Source organism: Anas platyrhynchos, chromosome 9 (assembly GCF_047663525.1).
Source record: "Anas platyrhynchos isolate ZD024472 breed Pekin duck chromosome 9, IASCAAS_PekinDuck_T2T, whole genome shotgun sequence".
NCBI classification, from domain to species: domain Eukaryota; kingdom Metazoa; phylum Chordata; class Aves; order Anseriformes; family Anatidae; genus Anas; species Anas platyrhynchos.
The window spans coordinates 6390925-6409571 of record NC_092595.1 but is presented as its reverse complement, the minus strand read 5'-3'; the positions used below and the strand labels follow the sequence as shown (position 1 = coordinate 6409571).

Here is an 18647-nt window from a genome sequence, read left to right as displayed (position 1 = left end):
ATACAAGTTAAATACAGAAATTGGAAAGAAAACTGGTTAAATTTTTTTTAAAAAATATGTATATATATAGTGACAGCTCAGCTATGAAGTAGTGTTCTGTTTTAATGTGATGTAAAACCAAGCACGTGGACTACAGAGATAAGGAAAATATAGGCAGAGGGAAGCATCTGCTAAAATAGACTCGGTAAATACAGAAACAAAATTTAGGGGGAAAAGAGACAAAAAGTGGATTCAGCGGTGAGATATGGGCCCACATAGACTAGGAGAACTTGCTGTTTAATGCAATCTTTCTCTTTTATTTCAAATATTCCTTATGAAAGAAGACTATTTCTATCCTCTCACATATTTTCCTCATACTTTTAAAAGATTATGGCCATTTCACAGCCAGAGAGACACAATCTATATCCTAAAAAAAAAAAAAAAAAAAAAAAGACAGTTTACAACCTCAAAAAGAAGAAATAACAAATAAAGGGCAAACTTGCCACCTGTGTGAGCAGAACACAAAACATGGGTTTGAGGGATTGCTGTTTTGTTTGTTTGTTTGTTTTCTCCTCAAGACTCCAGTAAGCATTATTAAACTGACATCAAATACGTTTGGGTGCCCTGCCATCTTAGTTCAAATCAGGAACTTTTTCTGATCAGGCTTTTTCTGATCATCAGCACTCCCCACACGTTGGTTCATATTGCTTAACACTCTCTGAACATGCAAAATGGATGCTTTTGGAAAAGCAGATGAGCACTAATGGTGCTCATCTACTTCAGCTACCAATTAACATTTACTCCTTTGGACCAGACTGCAGCGGATCCAGAGTAAAAGCTCCTGAATGTGCCCAGTCCTCAGCACCAACAGTCTTGCCCTCCTTCAGCTGCACTACTTGGTAATTCAGTCCTGCAAGTACTTACTTGACAAGTACATACAGGAACAGAATTAAATTGGTAAGAAGTCCATTTCAAAGACACTGTAGACAACGCTATTACAGCAAACTTTGCATCTCTATCAAATTCCTACATTATGAGCCCCAACTGCTATTTCATTATTTTTGTCAGTCAGCATTGAAATGCAGTGCAAGATCTATGGGTGGAAATAATGCACAACAGCCAAGTTCCAACAATGATAACTGACCTTTCACGAGCATAATTAGATTGCATCTAAATAATTTAGACAAAGAACTAAAGCTGCTCAGTTGAAAATGGCATTTTTTATTGAGACAAATATTATTCCTATAGAAAAAATATTAAGTGCTTATTTTCTGAACCTGTGTTGTGGTCCCCGATTGGGCTTTCTATGGCCGACAAAGCAGATCCTAATTCTGTTAATTATAAGATCTGGAGTTATTGTTGTTTTATAATTGCTTCTGTGGATTGGGAATGAATTGTTTAATTATTTATTGGGCTAGTGTATTTTCTGAAAGGCAAAACAGCATTCTGTTTATAAAATATTAGCAATAGAAGGCCGTTGACATTCAGAGTTTAAATGTTTTATATGTTCAGTCTATTATATCTAATGTGCCAGTGGACTATTGAGCTCAACCTCTGCGCTGTCTGCCAGGGCTGGACTTACAGGAGAATGAGCAGACACATACACATGCAGCCCTCCCCACATAATTGCAACCAAAGAACGTGAAAGAAAAGAAGACGACGGTGCTCATTCTGACCTGCTGGTAGCCCATCCACAGGCCAGTAAATCCCTGTGATTTTACAGGAGTGCCTGGTCATTCATGGCAGGGAGGATAAATGTCTATCCGTGCATCTCAGGGTACACAGCAGAAATGCCACAGAAATTAGTGCTGTTCTCCAGCTCATGCTGTCCCTTTCTTCCCTCTGAGGTGGTAAGGATGGCAGAAAGAGCTAGGAAGGCAATAGCACCTGCTCCACGAAGCACAACTACAATCTGGTTCTGATGTAATTTCTTTAACAAATCCATAACCAACAGTATTACTCCTCCTGTAGCGTTTTCTATTGCTTACAACTTCACAATCTCAGTGCTTGCAGCAGCATACATGTATCTGTAGTGAGACCAAAAGCACTGGGGTTTAGACACAGCCCACAGGGACTGGAAAGAACCCATAAGCCGAAGGTCAGGAAAGCACACACTGTGCTCTGCTTCTTCTCCCAGCACGCTTAACCTACAGCCAGCAGGCCAAGCACCACATACAATAATGCAGAAACAAGATTTCCACAGTATTACATGTACAGTTTTAACAAAGATCCAACTACTCCTAATCACAGCTGCCTTTTTTTTTTTTCCCCCCTCATAGGATTTCTTTATTTGCCAAATGGTTTATAGGACACCTGGGAAAATACAGCATCGTACTGGGGCACTGTACAATATGCAGCAAAGTAAATAACTGTAACATGTAAGAGACGCTGTGGATCCAAATGGCTAGCATTAACAAAGAATCTGAATACCAGTAAATCCTGACTTGTTGGGGTAGAATGAAAAAGGCTAGTTTTGGTAGTTTGAAACTCAAAGAAGAAATAAATAATTCAGTTAAAATACAGCAAGTGTAAGACTAACCTTATAAAGTAAAGGTGATTGTCCTAGCTTCAAAAGTGCAATTTTTTTGGTCACGTTTGTAATGGCTTGAATCCGGATCAAGTCTTCTATGGTCCCATACTGTACATCAACGAGTTCTGCCTGTAAAGAGAAGACAAAATTCAGATTATGCCTACAACCATGCGTCAGTGAGGGTGCTCCTTCCACAGAACTGAAGTTGTGAGTATCTTAATCCCATTTCCTAGTTATGGCAATAGTTGTAATAGCAAAGAGCTTGAGAACTAAATCTGACAGATACATTGCTGCCTTTTGGTTTTGAATCACAATTCCTCAGTTGTGATAGAAAATAATTTCCTTCCACCCCCACCTCCCCATAAATGGTGCTGATTATGATGAAAATTTCCCCTCATTAGCTACAGGAATGCATTTAAAACCATGTAAGAGATAATAACTAACCTCTACTTATTTTCTTAAAAGGAGATGGAGTCTTGTAAAGCATTTCAGGAGAGAGTGAATGTTTATACAGACCATGTGACAACATCTAAAGATACACACTCTACCAATACAAAGTTTTAATTAGGGAATCTCATATGGTCCTTAAACAACCTTGCTTAATTGATGAAGTATTTTCTTATCAGTTATCCATGCATTAGATAATCACATTTACAACTGATTACACCACTCCAATGCTTAAACTTTTCTATCATACTTATATTTTTATATTAACGTAGAACCACTTCCAACCAACTACAAAATGTTTAAAGCATGAAGATGTTCAGCACTTCAGTTTGGACAGTGCAAGAGTATGTAGGCTAAGTTATTATTCAGTGTCAAGCATTGGTTGTAAAGGAAAAAAAAAACACAAAACTCCAAGAGGAGTTTTCAAGGATTTAATATGTATACATAAATAGATTTACAAGTAAACATAAATAGATTTATAAATATGTAAGTATACATATAGATTAATAAATATACACACAAAATTTAAGAATCACCAAGGGCATTTTTCTCATACATTTATAGCACTAAATTCTGGCAAAAACCACGTATGAGGATAATCATTTTTTTTTTTTAGAATGTTGTGAAGTTTTCAGTACATCATAAACAAAATTCTGTTACCTCTAAATTCCTTACACAGTGTTCATATGAAATACAAACACAAGAATCTTACATGAGTGTTTAAAACTTAAAATGAGATGAGCAGTGCAAGATGGAAAAGCTTCTCTTTCAGTTCAGTTTCAGTAACTATGGACTCACTGCCAAAGGCAACAGTTCTGGCTTTGGACATTTCACACAAGCTGTTTAAATTCTAGCAACAGTTATTCTGGCTATGTAGGATGTGCGAAATTTTACTAGATTCCTAAAGATGGGTATTTTAGGAAAGTATTTATCCTTATACAATTCTATCTGAAAATTATGAGTTTGTGCTTTAACATTTAAGATGAATTCATATATATATATATATATATATTTTTTTTTTTTTCCAAAGCCTGTGTACTTAAATGCATTCTTTAAAATTTTCAAGTTAGGAAGTTCCTAAGTCTGTAACATGTCATCACTACTGTGTAAACCAGATATTCAGAAAGCTCAGCCAAAGTAATAAAACGCTTCTGCAACAGGCAAACATCCGATTTAACACCAAATACTGAAACATAGACACATAAAATCTGGCACTTCATACAGGGTTTTATTATTATTTTATAAATATATGGGTTTTTAATGTCTGAAGAACATGGAAACTATTTCATATAAAATTCAAATGATGACTATAGGCTGAAATGCAATATAAATTTTCCTGTGTGATTACTGTATCTGAAATGCATGAAAAAATCAAGAGAATTAGTTATTATACACTGGAACGTAATAATTATTAGTCTCAAAAGTCTTACAGCTTGAGAGGTTATGCATAGGATGATTTCTGGGGAGACCTCTTATCTAATTCCTTTGGACCCAGTGCCTTTCCCACTTACCCTCAAGCAAACTGAAAATCAGAGCTTTCATCAGTCATATAAGAACCTACACTGACTTTTCCTGAGGCAAAATCAATACACAAAGATATGACATAATGAAGTATCAAACCATTTGCTTCTACAGTATGCCTGTGTGAAAATGAGATGCTTGCCCACATTCATGAGCCTCTTCTCTTTGCATCATTTTTGCTAGCTGCTCCTCCAGGGTGCTATCCACCACTCTGTAAACAGGAAAACTACGTTTGCACAATTATTAATACATTTAGCAACTGCCCTTGGATATTCTTCGTTAATTTATGGATACAAACTGCTTCTTCAAGAGCTGTTCACTGGTCCTTCCCAGCCAACATATGCACTCGACAAGAGCAGACTAAATAAAAGGCCCTACAAAAACAGAGCTCATTTTTTAATTCAGTGAGAACTCAAATTTTACTCCTTGTTACCCAAACACTGCAGGCCATGTTCTTTGCTCCAAATGTTAAAAGTCCCAACATCAAAGCTATCAAATACTTTTGTATATTGAGATTACATGCAAGAAGTCATTAAAAAATGAAAAAGCAGCTGAGTCTATATAACAAAGAGTTTACACATCTTCCATATGATGAATGTGTCCAAGTTCAGTCTGGTAACATTACCGATAGTTGCTGGAGGTTTGCACAGTTAATCTGATCTAGACTTCAGTTAAAATTGCAAAGAACCGAAATAAAACATTATCTCGAGTAAAACTACATATGGCTCCTCCCCTCCTGAACTAACTCAGTGTAAGAGTTTAGAACAAAATCATAACATTTTGGCTGGACAGTCTAGAAACTATTAAATTTATTAAATTAATGAACGTTAAATTTATAACAACACTTTTAAAAAAAGATTCATATCCCTTCTTTTCTTCTACACTTGAACACCTAAAGTAAAATTTGTAATAAATAGCAAAATATTTCTTGTAGTACTTAGTAACAACATCTTATTGCATCCAGTACAGGAACACTAGCTCAAGGGTAGTCAGTTTTGTTTTTACTATATGCAATGGGGCTCAATTAATTGGATCCTTTATTTCTAGCATAAAATAAAAGATTTTAAAGTATACTTTTAAAATAATGTTAGATAATCCTATATTAATCCAAAGAGTGCTGCCTTCTCAATAATCCACCAAGAAATGGCTATTTATGGTGTGTGAAGTTCTGTTTCAGTCACAACATTCTTAACTCCAAAAACAACAAATATTTTTTTTCTTACTCTATTTTAGGGATGTTTACAATGTGACATAATTCTCATCTTATACATTCCAGATTTAAGAAAGCCAAATACCCCACCTGCAGTAACCCAAATTTGATTAAGTGCTTTCCTTTGGTAGGAGATAAAAGGATTTGTATTGGGTGCTGAAAAAAGAGCACTTGTGTACTTGATTTAGATATGGAAGGGTAAATCCTCTTACCCTAAAACTAGGAAATGACTAAACAATGAGCTGTTTTATCCATTTGAATTGGGTACTTACTCTTCAAATTGTTTTGTGCTATGTTGTTAGAAAGATATGACTATTTAGGAACAAATTGCGATGTGCAATATGGTGTTCAGTAGTATTCCCCCATGCATGAAATGAAGTAGGGGTAGGTAATAAAACAAACATTTTTAGGAAAAGTAATCATTTTATGTTAGACTTATTATTAGTTTCTAAGCCCCAAGATGATGTTCAATGAGTTGTAAACATTCTATCTTAGAAATTATGATAAAAATCCCATAAAACCTGAAAAATCAAGGACTTAAAAAAAATGTCCCAATCAAGGCAGTCAAGGGTCTTTTCGCAGTCTCTTCTGCTTCTTCCCAGAATTAAAGAGAATAAAACACCATACTTCATCCAGGCGTGGGTGAAAAAGAGAAAGATGACTTGGAAAGGAAAAGTATGAGTATCTGTATGAAGTAGGTGGCAGCTGGAGTCTTGAAGGTGGTGTATGCAATTTTAACGTGTCACCTTCTTTGCAAATACTATGGCAATTAGAAATGCATCAAGGAATGACAGAAATAGAAGAAACTCTACTGTATTTTAGAAAACTAAATGCTATGAATGCAGTTTATTGAGAACTACTATTCCTCAGAATCAAGAGGATTTGTCCAAAGAGCAGATAGGTTATTCTAGAAGCATTAACACCTCAGTTCAACACCACTGTTTACACTTACTACAGCCCCTTCTTTCATTCAGATCAATGCCCTTCATTTGTCCTTCAGCATTCGGCTACCGTTTTCTGGTTGTTGACATAACAGAAACATCCAATGTGTGATGCATCGCAGGTAAATAACCTTCAAGTATTCATCCTGCCTGAAGTAAAAACTCCCAAATATATTTGCAAATTGTATCTGAGAAGACAGTAGTCTGTGATCAGGACACGAGCCTAACTTTAATTAAACACTTCACTATAATTTATTTGCACAGCTCTGAAATTGAGGCTGAAGGCAGCATTCAGTAGAGCATAAAAGTAAACTCAAGCTGGCTGTAGATCAAAGCTGGACATCCACAAATGCAAAGAAAATTCTGCAAACATAAAACCAGCTCTTCTCTAAAATTAGAGAAAAGGAAGAAGGAAAACGAGAGATAACGGAGTTGTGCCCAAGTATGCTAAATCATTTGCTAGTGTACACTCTGCTATGCTTTCTGACAGGAGCTGCTGCTCCCATTTCTGCCAAAAGTGCCTGGCCAATAATCAGGGGAGCACAGCTGTCTGCCTGAGATTCCTACCACCCAAGGTAGGAACTACAAAAACGTTAATACTCAGAGTTCTCTTTCAAACTCTGTTCCTCCCTTGGCTGTAGGCACACACACACAAAAATAAACAAGTGGTGAGAGTAGGGGCAGAGAGAGAATAACAAGACCTTCTGTGTTACGGGTTTTGTGGCAGACATGATTACCACATCTAGCTCAACTAACGAGCTGAAGGTTGAACTAAGAAAGTAATGTGCAGTTCAAACACTTCTACAGCAATGGTACTTGGTACAAGTAGGATCTGTCAGTCTGTTCCTTCCTGCTTAGGACTCACAGGAGCGAAGAGTAACTACTGTAAATTTTGTTCCTGTTACTAGGTTCGGTATTACCAAAACGAGACAAGAACTAGTGCGGCATGACCACGTAATTCAACATCTAGTAAAATACATACAAGTCAGAGACAAGCTAGGAACAAATCAGGAAATAATTTGATGCAGATGACAGTGATTTTTTGGAGAGTTCTTAGGTCTCTTTTTCACATGAAAGAATAATTTCCTACTGAGCTGCTTTTACTATGTAACAAAAAATCCTTTCTTGAAAACTTGGTTTGCATGCAGACGAGGCACCATATCCATTGTTTACAGGAGTTTCCAAATGACACTATCTTGAAAATCCCCGGTGAGCTTTCCACTGTCTGTTTACTTTATAAGCAATTTGGCTTAGAGCCTCAAAACCCAAGCATGCTGTTTTTCAGTAGCAAGTATTACTTACTATGCTTTGTGTGTCCCGTGACACATGGACATTCCCAAGTCATCAGGGAATCCCTGTAAATAAATTCTGGGGTACTTACACAGAAATGTCTTTGAGAAATCCTGCAAAAAACACAAACTATGTCAAGTAAACAAACTAAGTAAATCCTCCTGCCCTCTTGGCCAGATTCAGACGCCGCTTATCCAGACTTTATTTTCTAGAAACTCAAGGATTGGCAATCCCGTGCTACTTTTTGTCTTACTAGGGAACTGGAAAGAGAAAAATAATATTGCAAAATAATAACCTAATGCATTTCCAAGCAGCTATCCTACCCTATCCGAGGCAAACCAAAAATGGATGAATTGTGCAATTTGAATTTGAAGATGCTCTCTGAGCCCAAAAAAGCAATTATGCCATATCTGGATTAACTGAAGCTGATGTTGCCTTGCTTATGATAGAGTTGCACCTTACACATGATGTCTAGGCAGATTTCAATCACCGAATTTCAATATTGCTTCATGCAGTGGGAGCTATGTTTGGGGACATCAATAAATGCCTACTTGTTCATTAAATAACTAGTTCTTTTTACCTACAAGTATTTATCCTCCTTCAGATAGATTCTCTACTTTTTTTCTACATCGTTATTTGCACCTTACTCTAGAAGTTTTCTTTTCTTACTTCAATATTCCTACTCACGCAGTGAAATTCTGGAGTAATTCAATATGATTCACAGTGTCAGCTTACAGTCAAAAAGGATTCTTTGTGTCTAGTTTTTATTACATAAAATTGCATGCTGTGTTGCAAAGACATCTAAAACTGTAATTTGTTCAAGTGCTGCAATACCAAAACGGGAGTGAACAATTCTGTCCCTTAACCTCAGAGTTTGAGAGTTTGGTTTTGCAGAGCAAATTTAGTCACAGACATACTTTACGTGCTTCTTCTCCCCTCGCCATGTCCATCTGCCCGTTCTCCCATGGATGGGGACACATCTCTGTTCCAGGCAGGGCTCTGGTTAGGCTTCTCCTACAAGTTGCTTTTGCTCTTCCAGCAGCGTTTTTAGAAAGACACTGGAGTTTAACTTCTTTGGTTGCTTGCTTTTTGCAGTTTATAGCACTTTTTTTTTTTTCTTTCCCTGCTATCTCCCAGGGAGACTGAATTAAGATCGAAGCCTTTTTATAGCCTACAGAAAAGAACCTCTTCTGTGTTTTATGGTTACAGAGCCCCAGATAAATCTGAGCTGACATAGTCTGTTCCCTGTTGATAATGCTTATCCAGTAGACTCCTCCTCCTATATCTATTTTGAACTTTATTTTTCCTTCTTTTAATTCATTTCTAGTTTTTCTCCCCTCTGCCCCCAAACACATTCTTCCAGTTTCCCTTAAGCAGAAGACAAAACTAATATGAGTGCAACTTCGTAATTCATGATATTCAGCAAGATATCCTGTGAGGCAAACCTATTTTTTTCATCTTTTTTAATTACATTAAAATGCTACTCTAGTTCTTCAGGTATCCTGAAATATTTTTTTATTATTATTATTTTTTTTCAGGCATATTAAATTGGTATTTATTTTAAAGTCTCTAAGAATATTAATTTGTTTATAAAACATTGAAGGACATGTCATCATTTATGGCTTAAAATCCTATCCGAAATTTCATTATTTTAAGCTGTCATTAAGTGATGCTGTTTACTTGTCATCTCACAAAACTCAACAGTGACAAAATTTTAAATTCTAATGTTTCTTTCCTGTACAGGAAATATTAGCAATAGTTGCTAAAGCATAAAGCCACAATGATCATACTTTCCTAAGCAGAAACAGTAATCAGTATTTACCAACCTGCTTAGTTTAGCTTATTCAGGGATAATTATTCATGTAAATACACATTTACAAATTATTCCGACTGAGGAAAAACTAACAAAAACATACAGAATTGATCACCTGTAAGGCTACATCTTAAAAACAATAAATCATTAGATACTTCTGTACATAGTGAGTTAGAATGGTGTGATTCAAACCTGGTTTTAAAATTTTCAATGAAACTCCTTTGTATCAGAATCCATTCCCATGATGTCAGAACCCCAAAATTCTCAAGGCCACATTGCAGCAAAGCAAAGGTTTTATTGGCTTGTCTCAAATATGAATATCTAGAAGTTAGAGACTGCCCTTCTTCAACGGGCTTTTTATAATATAGGGAATAGAAAAGCAGGCATTCCCTCCTGCAGGTCAAGAACGTTCATCAAGAACGGTGTCATAAGAATGCAAACACTATCGAAGACAAAATGTGCATGCCAACTGACGTGAAATATTACATGAAGTGCTTCTGCATCTTTTCAAGTACAATACAAATATTTAATTTTTATAACTATATTTAATATTTTAATTTCTTAGAGTATGTTGTTTCAACTTTGTTAAATTGTTTTATCTTTAGAGTTAGTTTGGCTGTGCACAGACAAAAATATCTAGAAAATAGCCTTACAATTTTCAGGCTTCCAATTTTTGCCATTTTGAAATGGCACAATTTTTAAATGGAAGAGAAGATTGTTTCCCAATCAACTTGCATTCCTGTACATGCATAGTGCACTCAACTACATACACTGGCTTTATTTCTCTGCACACTTGCTCTACACACACACAAAACATATTGTTCTTAGTGCAAGTACACAGAAAGATGAATGGACGTCTACCTCAAAAATGCAGATGAGCACATATAGGCCCAAGAGGAGGTCATCCACTGCATCTAGAGAACACTTGAACTTTCTGAAATGTCAGTGAGAACTCAGTTTTCCAGAGTATAATAAATGCTCTTTTACAGAGTACCTGTAGCCATCACTTGGCCAAACATCACACACTTGAACATAATCGTAGAGATGCCTAATCATGTAGTGCTGTAAACACATCAGAGTTAAAGCAGCATTTTATCTAATTTGCAGAAGTGAACATGCAGTTGTGAAAAGGAAAATGACATCTTTCATATCCGATGTGAGTTCTGATGCCTTGAATCTTTACACAAATTTATGTGTCTCTAAATTATCTTTTTAGAAAAAGGACTGGGGAAAAATTCACTCTAGAATTATAAATACGTTTAGATGGAAAAAAGGGACTCCAGTGAGGACAGGGAATATAAGTAACTGATAATGAATTCAAGTGGCCCACAATTGATCAAGACAAATAATAATAAAAAAAAAAAGCAGCATATAAGAATAGCATAGTTCTGTGATTAAATCAGTAGACATTTCTATTTTTCAAGTAGGTAGCATTTTGGAAATTAAACTTCCCTTACAATAGACAGGTAAGCATGTGGTTCAGGTATCAGATACTATAAAATTGTACCACGAAGAAAAACAAGTTCTTCATTCTTCCAGGTTTTCAGATTTTTTTTTTTTAATGAACTCGATACTTTGGAATTGTGAGTGGATTGTTAATTGTGATACTATATCTGCACTTTTTAGTAATCTGAAGATTTTTATATGGCAGCTCCATCTATCTTTTGTTTCAAAAATAGCTACCCTTCATTTTTAAAAAGTTTTATTTTATGAAAAACAGCAGTAATTAAATGGGAGTTCAGGATAGGGCCCTGCCAGGCATCCTCACTATAGAGCAATTAGTAGCTTGCTTTTGCAAAGGTTAGGGTGATGATTTTTCTGAATTGAGCCAAATTTCACACCGACATCTGAGCATTCATCTCTGTTATGTGTCAGCAGAAACACCATGGAGAATTTCTGAAGTTGGTTCCTATGCTCTCAGCAGGGACAGAAAATCCTATAGAAAGAGAGGAGATGCTGTGCAAAAGATGGGAATTGCTTCATTTTAGAAAAGGGACCTGTGAATTGTTCACCTTGTACAGGGGGGTCCCATTAAACTGTATCTCAAAAGGAAAGATGGAAAAACGTTTAAATTACCAAAAACATATAGGAAAGTCTGCAGGGAAACTGGAATCTGGGCAATTTGATGAGAGGATGGAGTAGTTTGGCCTCTGGCATCATACAACTGATTTCAATGGTACCACAAAAGCTTCACCATCGCTGCAGCCCTGTCGGAGCTCTGGAGCTGAACAGAGCTTCCCTGATCTTCCACAGCCTGGGATCCAGGTCAGCCTCTTTTACAGCAAGAGAGAGATGCTCGGTATTATTGTAGTAATAGTACTTTACAGTATAGTTTTCAACAAAAGCAGTTAAGGACATTATTACTGAACTACCAGATGCTACAGAAATCTGCACTCAACTCTTTCTCTTCCCGGTATGATCTCTCCTGCACAGGATATTGAACAGCCAACAACCACCAAAACAAAACATCCTAGAAACTGAGAGGTCAGCATGCACTCTCAAATCCTGATTCAATTACAGTTTTTCTCGCTATTCCAACAAGAGACACATTTATGGAATTTCAATGAACACAATTCAACAGACAAGACAAAAAATGCACAATCATCATCCTCAAAAAGTATTGCTGTTTGTACCATCTACTAAAAAGGTTCCCCTCAGCATTGCTTCACTTCTCTTTACGTTTTTGGTACCTATTTTACAAACAATATACATTGTGAAGAAATTATCTTTGTTGTCTGTGAAGAAAATTGAAAAATTACGAAAGCTCATTCCAGGCAGAGCAGCTCTACGTGCCTTAAGGCAACAGCAATAAGATAACCAGGAATACTTCTGAACAGAAACAGGCAGTCTTGCCCATCAGATCCTGAGCCTAACACTGTCCACGCTGATAAAATTTCTCAATTTCACAATTGTAAGATTTTCTTCTAGTCTTATAATGCAAGAATTTTGTAGGTGAAAGGACAACATGTATGAAGACGTGACAAAAAAAAATTTGAAATAAAAAATTTTGATCAAAAGAATGATATAAAAATTCATTTGCCAGTAATATTATTTCTAGCTTTTCATACTACTTCACCTTCTAAAATACTCGCCGGGATCGTGCCTGGCAAGCAGTGACCCGCAGTAGAGGAACATCTCTCCCTGATGACAACGCAGCAGGAGCTTTCTTGCATACTTAAGAAGCTTTGCTCTGTGACAGTGGAAACTGCGGCCAGACCTCTTCTATCCTCATTCACCTCTGTCTGCCCCTTGAAGATATCAGTGCGAAGCAGTGAATCTTAGAGGAGACAAGACTAACTCTATATGGTAACATAATTCAGTGGAAGGAAGATAAATTCCTTGAAGCATCTTCTTTCTCACACACACCTACTCTTGGGCCAGTCACAAGCTGGTGATTGATCGTTCACCTTCTCTTTGAACTGCAGAGCGCACAAGAACATAAGAAATAATTATGAGGACAGTACAGATATTCCTCATGATTAATTCACATTAAGGCTGTCTTAATGAATGAGATAAACACAGTAACTAATATATATTATGTGAGATGTCAGACATTAGATGTATTTGAATTTAGTGGAAGAGACTGCACATCAGACAAAAAACTAGAAATTCCTCATTTTAGAAAAAGGGAAGACCAATTTACTTTCATCTTTGTTTAGCTCACAATTGTTATTTTTTAAATAATTTTAAGGGGATACTTAAAAATATAAGTATCCTGGGATAGCAGCTTGAAGTGCTGGATGCAGTCAAGTGCTGTGACTCCAACCAGCTCAAAAGTGAAATTCTGAACGAAAGCTTTTTCTTGGGACATTTTAGCCCAGCCAGAGAAACAGGCTCTGGCATTTTGACGGGTCACATACATACATAATACACTTCTACAATTGCACCTGGATACCAGACATAGACTTGCCTATGGTTAGTAACTAGGTCATTGTTCAGTTCTTCTGTGTTTTTTGAACCAGTTGTATCAGAGCTGAAACTATTCTGCAGACTTTTTTCATCCAGCTCTGAAAGGCTTTCAAAACGCATTTGCTTCAAAGGATTTTCCTTAAGAGAGATTTTGTAAGCTTTTTGGTCCTTCTTATTATTAAGGCTCTGTGTCCAGGATTATACCATTCTTGAAAGCAGTCTCTAAAACAGTCCATTCTTTGCTCTTTTACACCACAAGTCTTCAACAAAGATTTTTCACAAAACTAGCTAAAATCTGTCCTTACCAATTTTTTCGTATTATACGAAGCTTTATCCTCAACTAGCTTAAATCACATTTTAAACATGTCAGGCATGTTTATTTATTTATTGTTTTTATTTCCACTGTTTTCAAGTGGTCGTCTTAGAAGACTGTATTTGGACTTCATATCACAACATCCTAAGACAGAGAAAGAAAAACTGGAGACTTCTGTTGGATTTTCAATGCTATTTCATTTCAAAACACTTCAAAAAGATCTTCCCAGTTAAAACAAAACAAAAAACAAACAAAAAAAACATGGTGCAGAAAAGCGTTCAATGAGCTGATACCACATTACAAGAAAAGTATTTTTAAGACTGACAAATGTTGTCCAGTTTCAACTATACAAGTTACACTGGTAGATACAGGTAACTCTTAAGATAAAATTTAAGATAAAATACTCATTTATTATTGGTATTATTATTGAAATGCCATTACTAATATTTTATTACTGAAACATCAGTAGAGCATTCACTTAATTATAAAACAGCAGAAGGTTTTGCAGCAGTAGCCATTTGCATCTTTCAAACCCTACCCCTCAACAATAACAAAAATCTTGCAGCAGTATTAACTTGTGCGTGATGAACCACTATTATTTTAGGGAACTGTAAAACTTTATTTATGAATGGTTATATGATATATGCCAGAAGACTGACAGGATGTTCTGCAGGAAATCTCTTCAATGATCATTTTTGTAGTTCTTGACTGCAATTTTAAATTATATAACCTTCACATTGCGTTTCACAGCTTTCTATATGTAATTAAAATGGAGTGGCAGCTATGCTGTAGTTAATGTTGACTGTTGTTTTCTGTTTAAAGGTCAAGTCTATTCTAAAATCCATATTCTTAGTGAGATTGTCTTGAAAATTTGCTGTATCTACTTAGTATGCAGAGCAGTGGTCTAAATTATGATTATTTGTGGAAGAGGTTTCTGAGAAACTCTTCTATAAATAAAGGATAAATAAAGCTCCTCTAAACCATCTAAATGTTACAAAAATCACAGGATCCTTCTCATTTGTGTGCATGTGTTATTCAACCTATAGCCCTAGCCATCTGCAAATTGACTGCAGTTGCTAGGGATTCATTTTAGCTAGTGCATGTCTCTTTGGAGAAGAAATTTTAGAAAATGTTAATAAAGATAATAATGAACCAAATTGGCATGCCTAAAAGAATTAAGTATACACTTGTATCAAGATTCCCCCTAGCTTGATATTTTTCACCAATGTGCCATCACAAATGACTGGAAGACTTAGGGTGAGATGCTGTGATTATTTAATCTGAATTATATGCACTCTCTGCCTTTGGAATTCAAGAAGTGCAAGTAAGCATGCTGCAGAAGGCTCATTTGGAAATTTTGCCTGGGGATAAAATAACCTGGGAATATTTTTAAAATATTCTAAAACCAAACTGCTGAAACCAATCTTAATTCAGAAATACTGTTAAGGAAATTACTACTGATTAGCTAGAGGGAAGATTAAAAAATAATAAGGGTGCACTAATAACATTTGCAGCACAAAGAAACCAAATCAAATGAAAGCAAGCTGTTGGGTCAAGGAGTTCCTGATGCATTGTCCCTCCAGAGGAACTCATAACTTTTTTGTTGCAGAGCTAGAAATATAGACAATTTAAGTACTGCAAGGCAACAGAGGAGTGCTGCAGTACTGCAAAGACTTAGCAGGGAGAGAAGGGGACTGTAGGGCACACAGTCAATAAGATTAGAGGAACTGGTGTCCAAGGAGACAAAGACTCCCATCTTCCTGCACAGAGTGGAGAACCTGTGAAAGAAAGGGACGGATGGGGAAATAGAAATCTCAGCACAGCCATGGGAAAATGGGTTACCTGATGGAGTGAGCAAACCTCCTCTCCTTATGCAAAATCTGGTGGGAATCTGCACACTGCTACCCTTATTCCTGCCTTGCCAGGATTGAAAAATGGTGAGATCACCACTAAATGAGCTTAACATATGGGTTTGCACTTCTCGTATCATTCCAGGTTGCATTAATCTCTGTGGTGGGTTCTCATTTAGCTGAGAAAACGTCACTGAAACAAATGAACCAGAGCAGGCTGATATGTTATCAACAGATGTAGAACATCTCTTCTGCATACTGCAGACACAGAGGCAAACAGTCGGCATTCTCACTTCTCTGCCCCTCCAAAACAAAGATATTGCTGGCTGAGCTGGGAACAAAAATGCCTAAAAGCAGCAGACATTTGGAACAGAGACATGGGTAGTCAGTCAGAGCACATGGATGATGGCAGGGAAGCAAGGTGAAGCAGTGGAGTCCAAGCAGGCAGGGAACAGGGATGGACGAGAGGCTGAATCATAAAGTAGAGGTGCTGGGTGTTGGGAGAGCTGCTTTGGAGATGGGTATGATTCACTTCCATCCACAAAGTCTTCAGATTCCTGTCCACATTTACATTCCCGTAATAAATAAAAACAGGAAAAACAAAGACCTAACAGGGAGCTGGTGCAGCCCACAGGGAGATGTTTTTTTCTGAAGAATTAGAGGAGTACAGCAGAGCATAAGGTAATGCTATACAACAAAGGATACTAAATATCTGTTTAAGATATTAAAACAGATTTAGAATTGCTAAGGTTTCTGTGAACACTTCCATAAAGCAAAACATGAATAAATTTTAAATCCTCGAAGTGAATGTGAGGAAAACTTCGACTTGCATAAAACTTTACAAATTTAGAGAATGCAAAGTAAAGATCATCTTCATTTTGCTTTAATTAGTCCAGCCTCAAATACTGTCTCAGCACACCATGACATCTGCCAGTATTCTCTCTTTACTGTTACTAAAGGAACAGGGGGCATTGCAGAATGGGCACGGGCTGCTTGTCTTTGCCTGAAATTCTCTGCGGGCCTTCTCGCAGCCATGCACCTTCTGCCGCGGATCCGTCCCAGCGTCACTGTGCTCATACTTCTCTGCACTCAGGAGGATCACCACTGCCTGCTGGTTACAAGGCACACAAATTTGGTACCCAAAGAAGCACACAGTCTGCACAGGTTCCCCAAACCTCTCCTCGGACCACAACAGCAGCTCTCTGGCTCGTCCTTCCAGCACCTACCAAGGACAGCACACACGGCTCAGCTCATGAGAACAAACACACCACACAGGCAGGGAACAGCACATTCAGATGCACTGCGCTGCACCTGCTTGGAGGCTGGCTAGGTGCTGTTTGACAGCACATTTTCCTTTAACGCATACATTCGATGCCGTGCAGTGTCCCTTTTATATGCACTGTGGGCCAGAGTGGCTTTCCCATTTTCATTAAGCAGACAAAAGGCTTAAACACTATAAAAGGTGGTTGGTATTTAACTTTTCATAAAAATATATTTCAGGTATATCACTCTTTCTTTAGGCTGACCTGGTCTATGGTATATTATTTACATAACCACTGCAATATCTATTTTAAAACTGACAAGACAGCTCTCTCCAGAACTGTAGGCTGCCTTGCCTGTCACCGTGATGGGTAAACAGTGTCACCTTTTCAGGGCCCAATGAATTATAAAGAAGTAGTAAAGTGCACCATCCATCACAATGGCACTGAGTAGGTTTTTGAAGTAGATTTCAGATATCACAAATGCTGTTTAGACTGTTACCAGAAAGCACAAATTGGACGGCTCATATACAATGGCCATATGATGAATGGACATGACAGGTCGTCAAAGAAAATGAGTCCCGCTATTCTACAAATAACCTTGTCAACATGAAAGTAGAGCTGTACCTCTGCTGGTAGACAGACTGCAATGAACTAATGGTTTTACGTGCTTGAACTTCTTGCAAACCAAATATACAAATGAAATACAATGGAGCAGCGGCATTCAAGCAATATTAGCAATTCAACCTGATTATGTGACACATAATAGAAATTTTCTACTAAGGATGTGTCACATTTGAAAGAAAATTATTCAGATTATGAGTAGCTGTTACAAGAGTATCTTTTTGCAGGAAAACCCTCGTGATTTTGCAATCACGACCAACTGCAACATATTCAAAATACACAGTTTGTAGTTCCACTGCAAGCAATCAAGTCACCTTCCGATGGCTGAACCCAACAACAGACACCAGCTGCTACACCTCATTCAAAGTTTTTCTACCTCCATTACTTTAAATAGTAAAGATTATTGTGTATGATAAAAAAACAGAACGGTTAGATTGCTACCAATTTCTCTGTAGACTACGTAAACAGGTAAATTTCCCTTTTAGGCAAAATTTAATTTAAAGACATTTAGGGTAGACTTTTCAAAGAATAGAAGAAAACATCTCTGACTGTAAAATTGTGCACAGGGAGACATCTTTTGACTCAAATGCAAGCTCCCAAGGTTTTTGTCAAAGCCAAGGAACATCCCTGTTGATAGTACACAGACAGTGTATGTGGTCATTTCTTCAGAATTCAATCACAGAGAAAAGTGTCCTGAAATATAACTAAAAGTGGTACATGTGTTGCTGGTAATAACGTCAAAGATTCTCCCTAGTACATTCGATTTCCTTTAATCTGATGAATTTGCTAGCAACGCATTTATTTTCATGAAATAAATCTCAAAGGCCACAACTGTACTTTTATCTCATTACAGCTACTCTTATTAGGTTACTGTGAGAAAGTATATACTGAGTGATAAATGTGATAAGCTAAACCCATTCATTAGTACTTTTTACTTGCCCATAGAAAAGTTGAATTGTAC

General features: G+C 36.9%; 1 protein-coding gene across 20 annotated transcripts in view; it reads right to left on the bottom strand.

Annotated features, from left to right (window-relative positions):
• Positions 1–18647, bottom strand: part of NAALADL2 (N-acetylated alpha-linked acidic dipeptidase like 2) — a 432007-nt gene that overhangs the window by 168835 nt on the left and 244525 nt on the right. For all 20 annotated transcript variants that reach the window (XR_011811283.1, XR_011811282.1, XM_027463880.3 and 17 more), the window contains one exon: positions 2519–2638. Coding sequence is in view for 18 of the 20 variants with exons in the window: in XM_027463880.3 (XP_027319681.1) it covers positions 2519–2638 (120 nt within the window). In the remaining 2 variants the exon portion in view is untranslated. The remainder of the gene's footprint in view (positions 1–2518; positions 2639–18647) is intronic.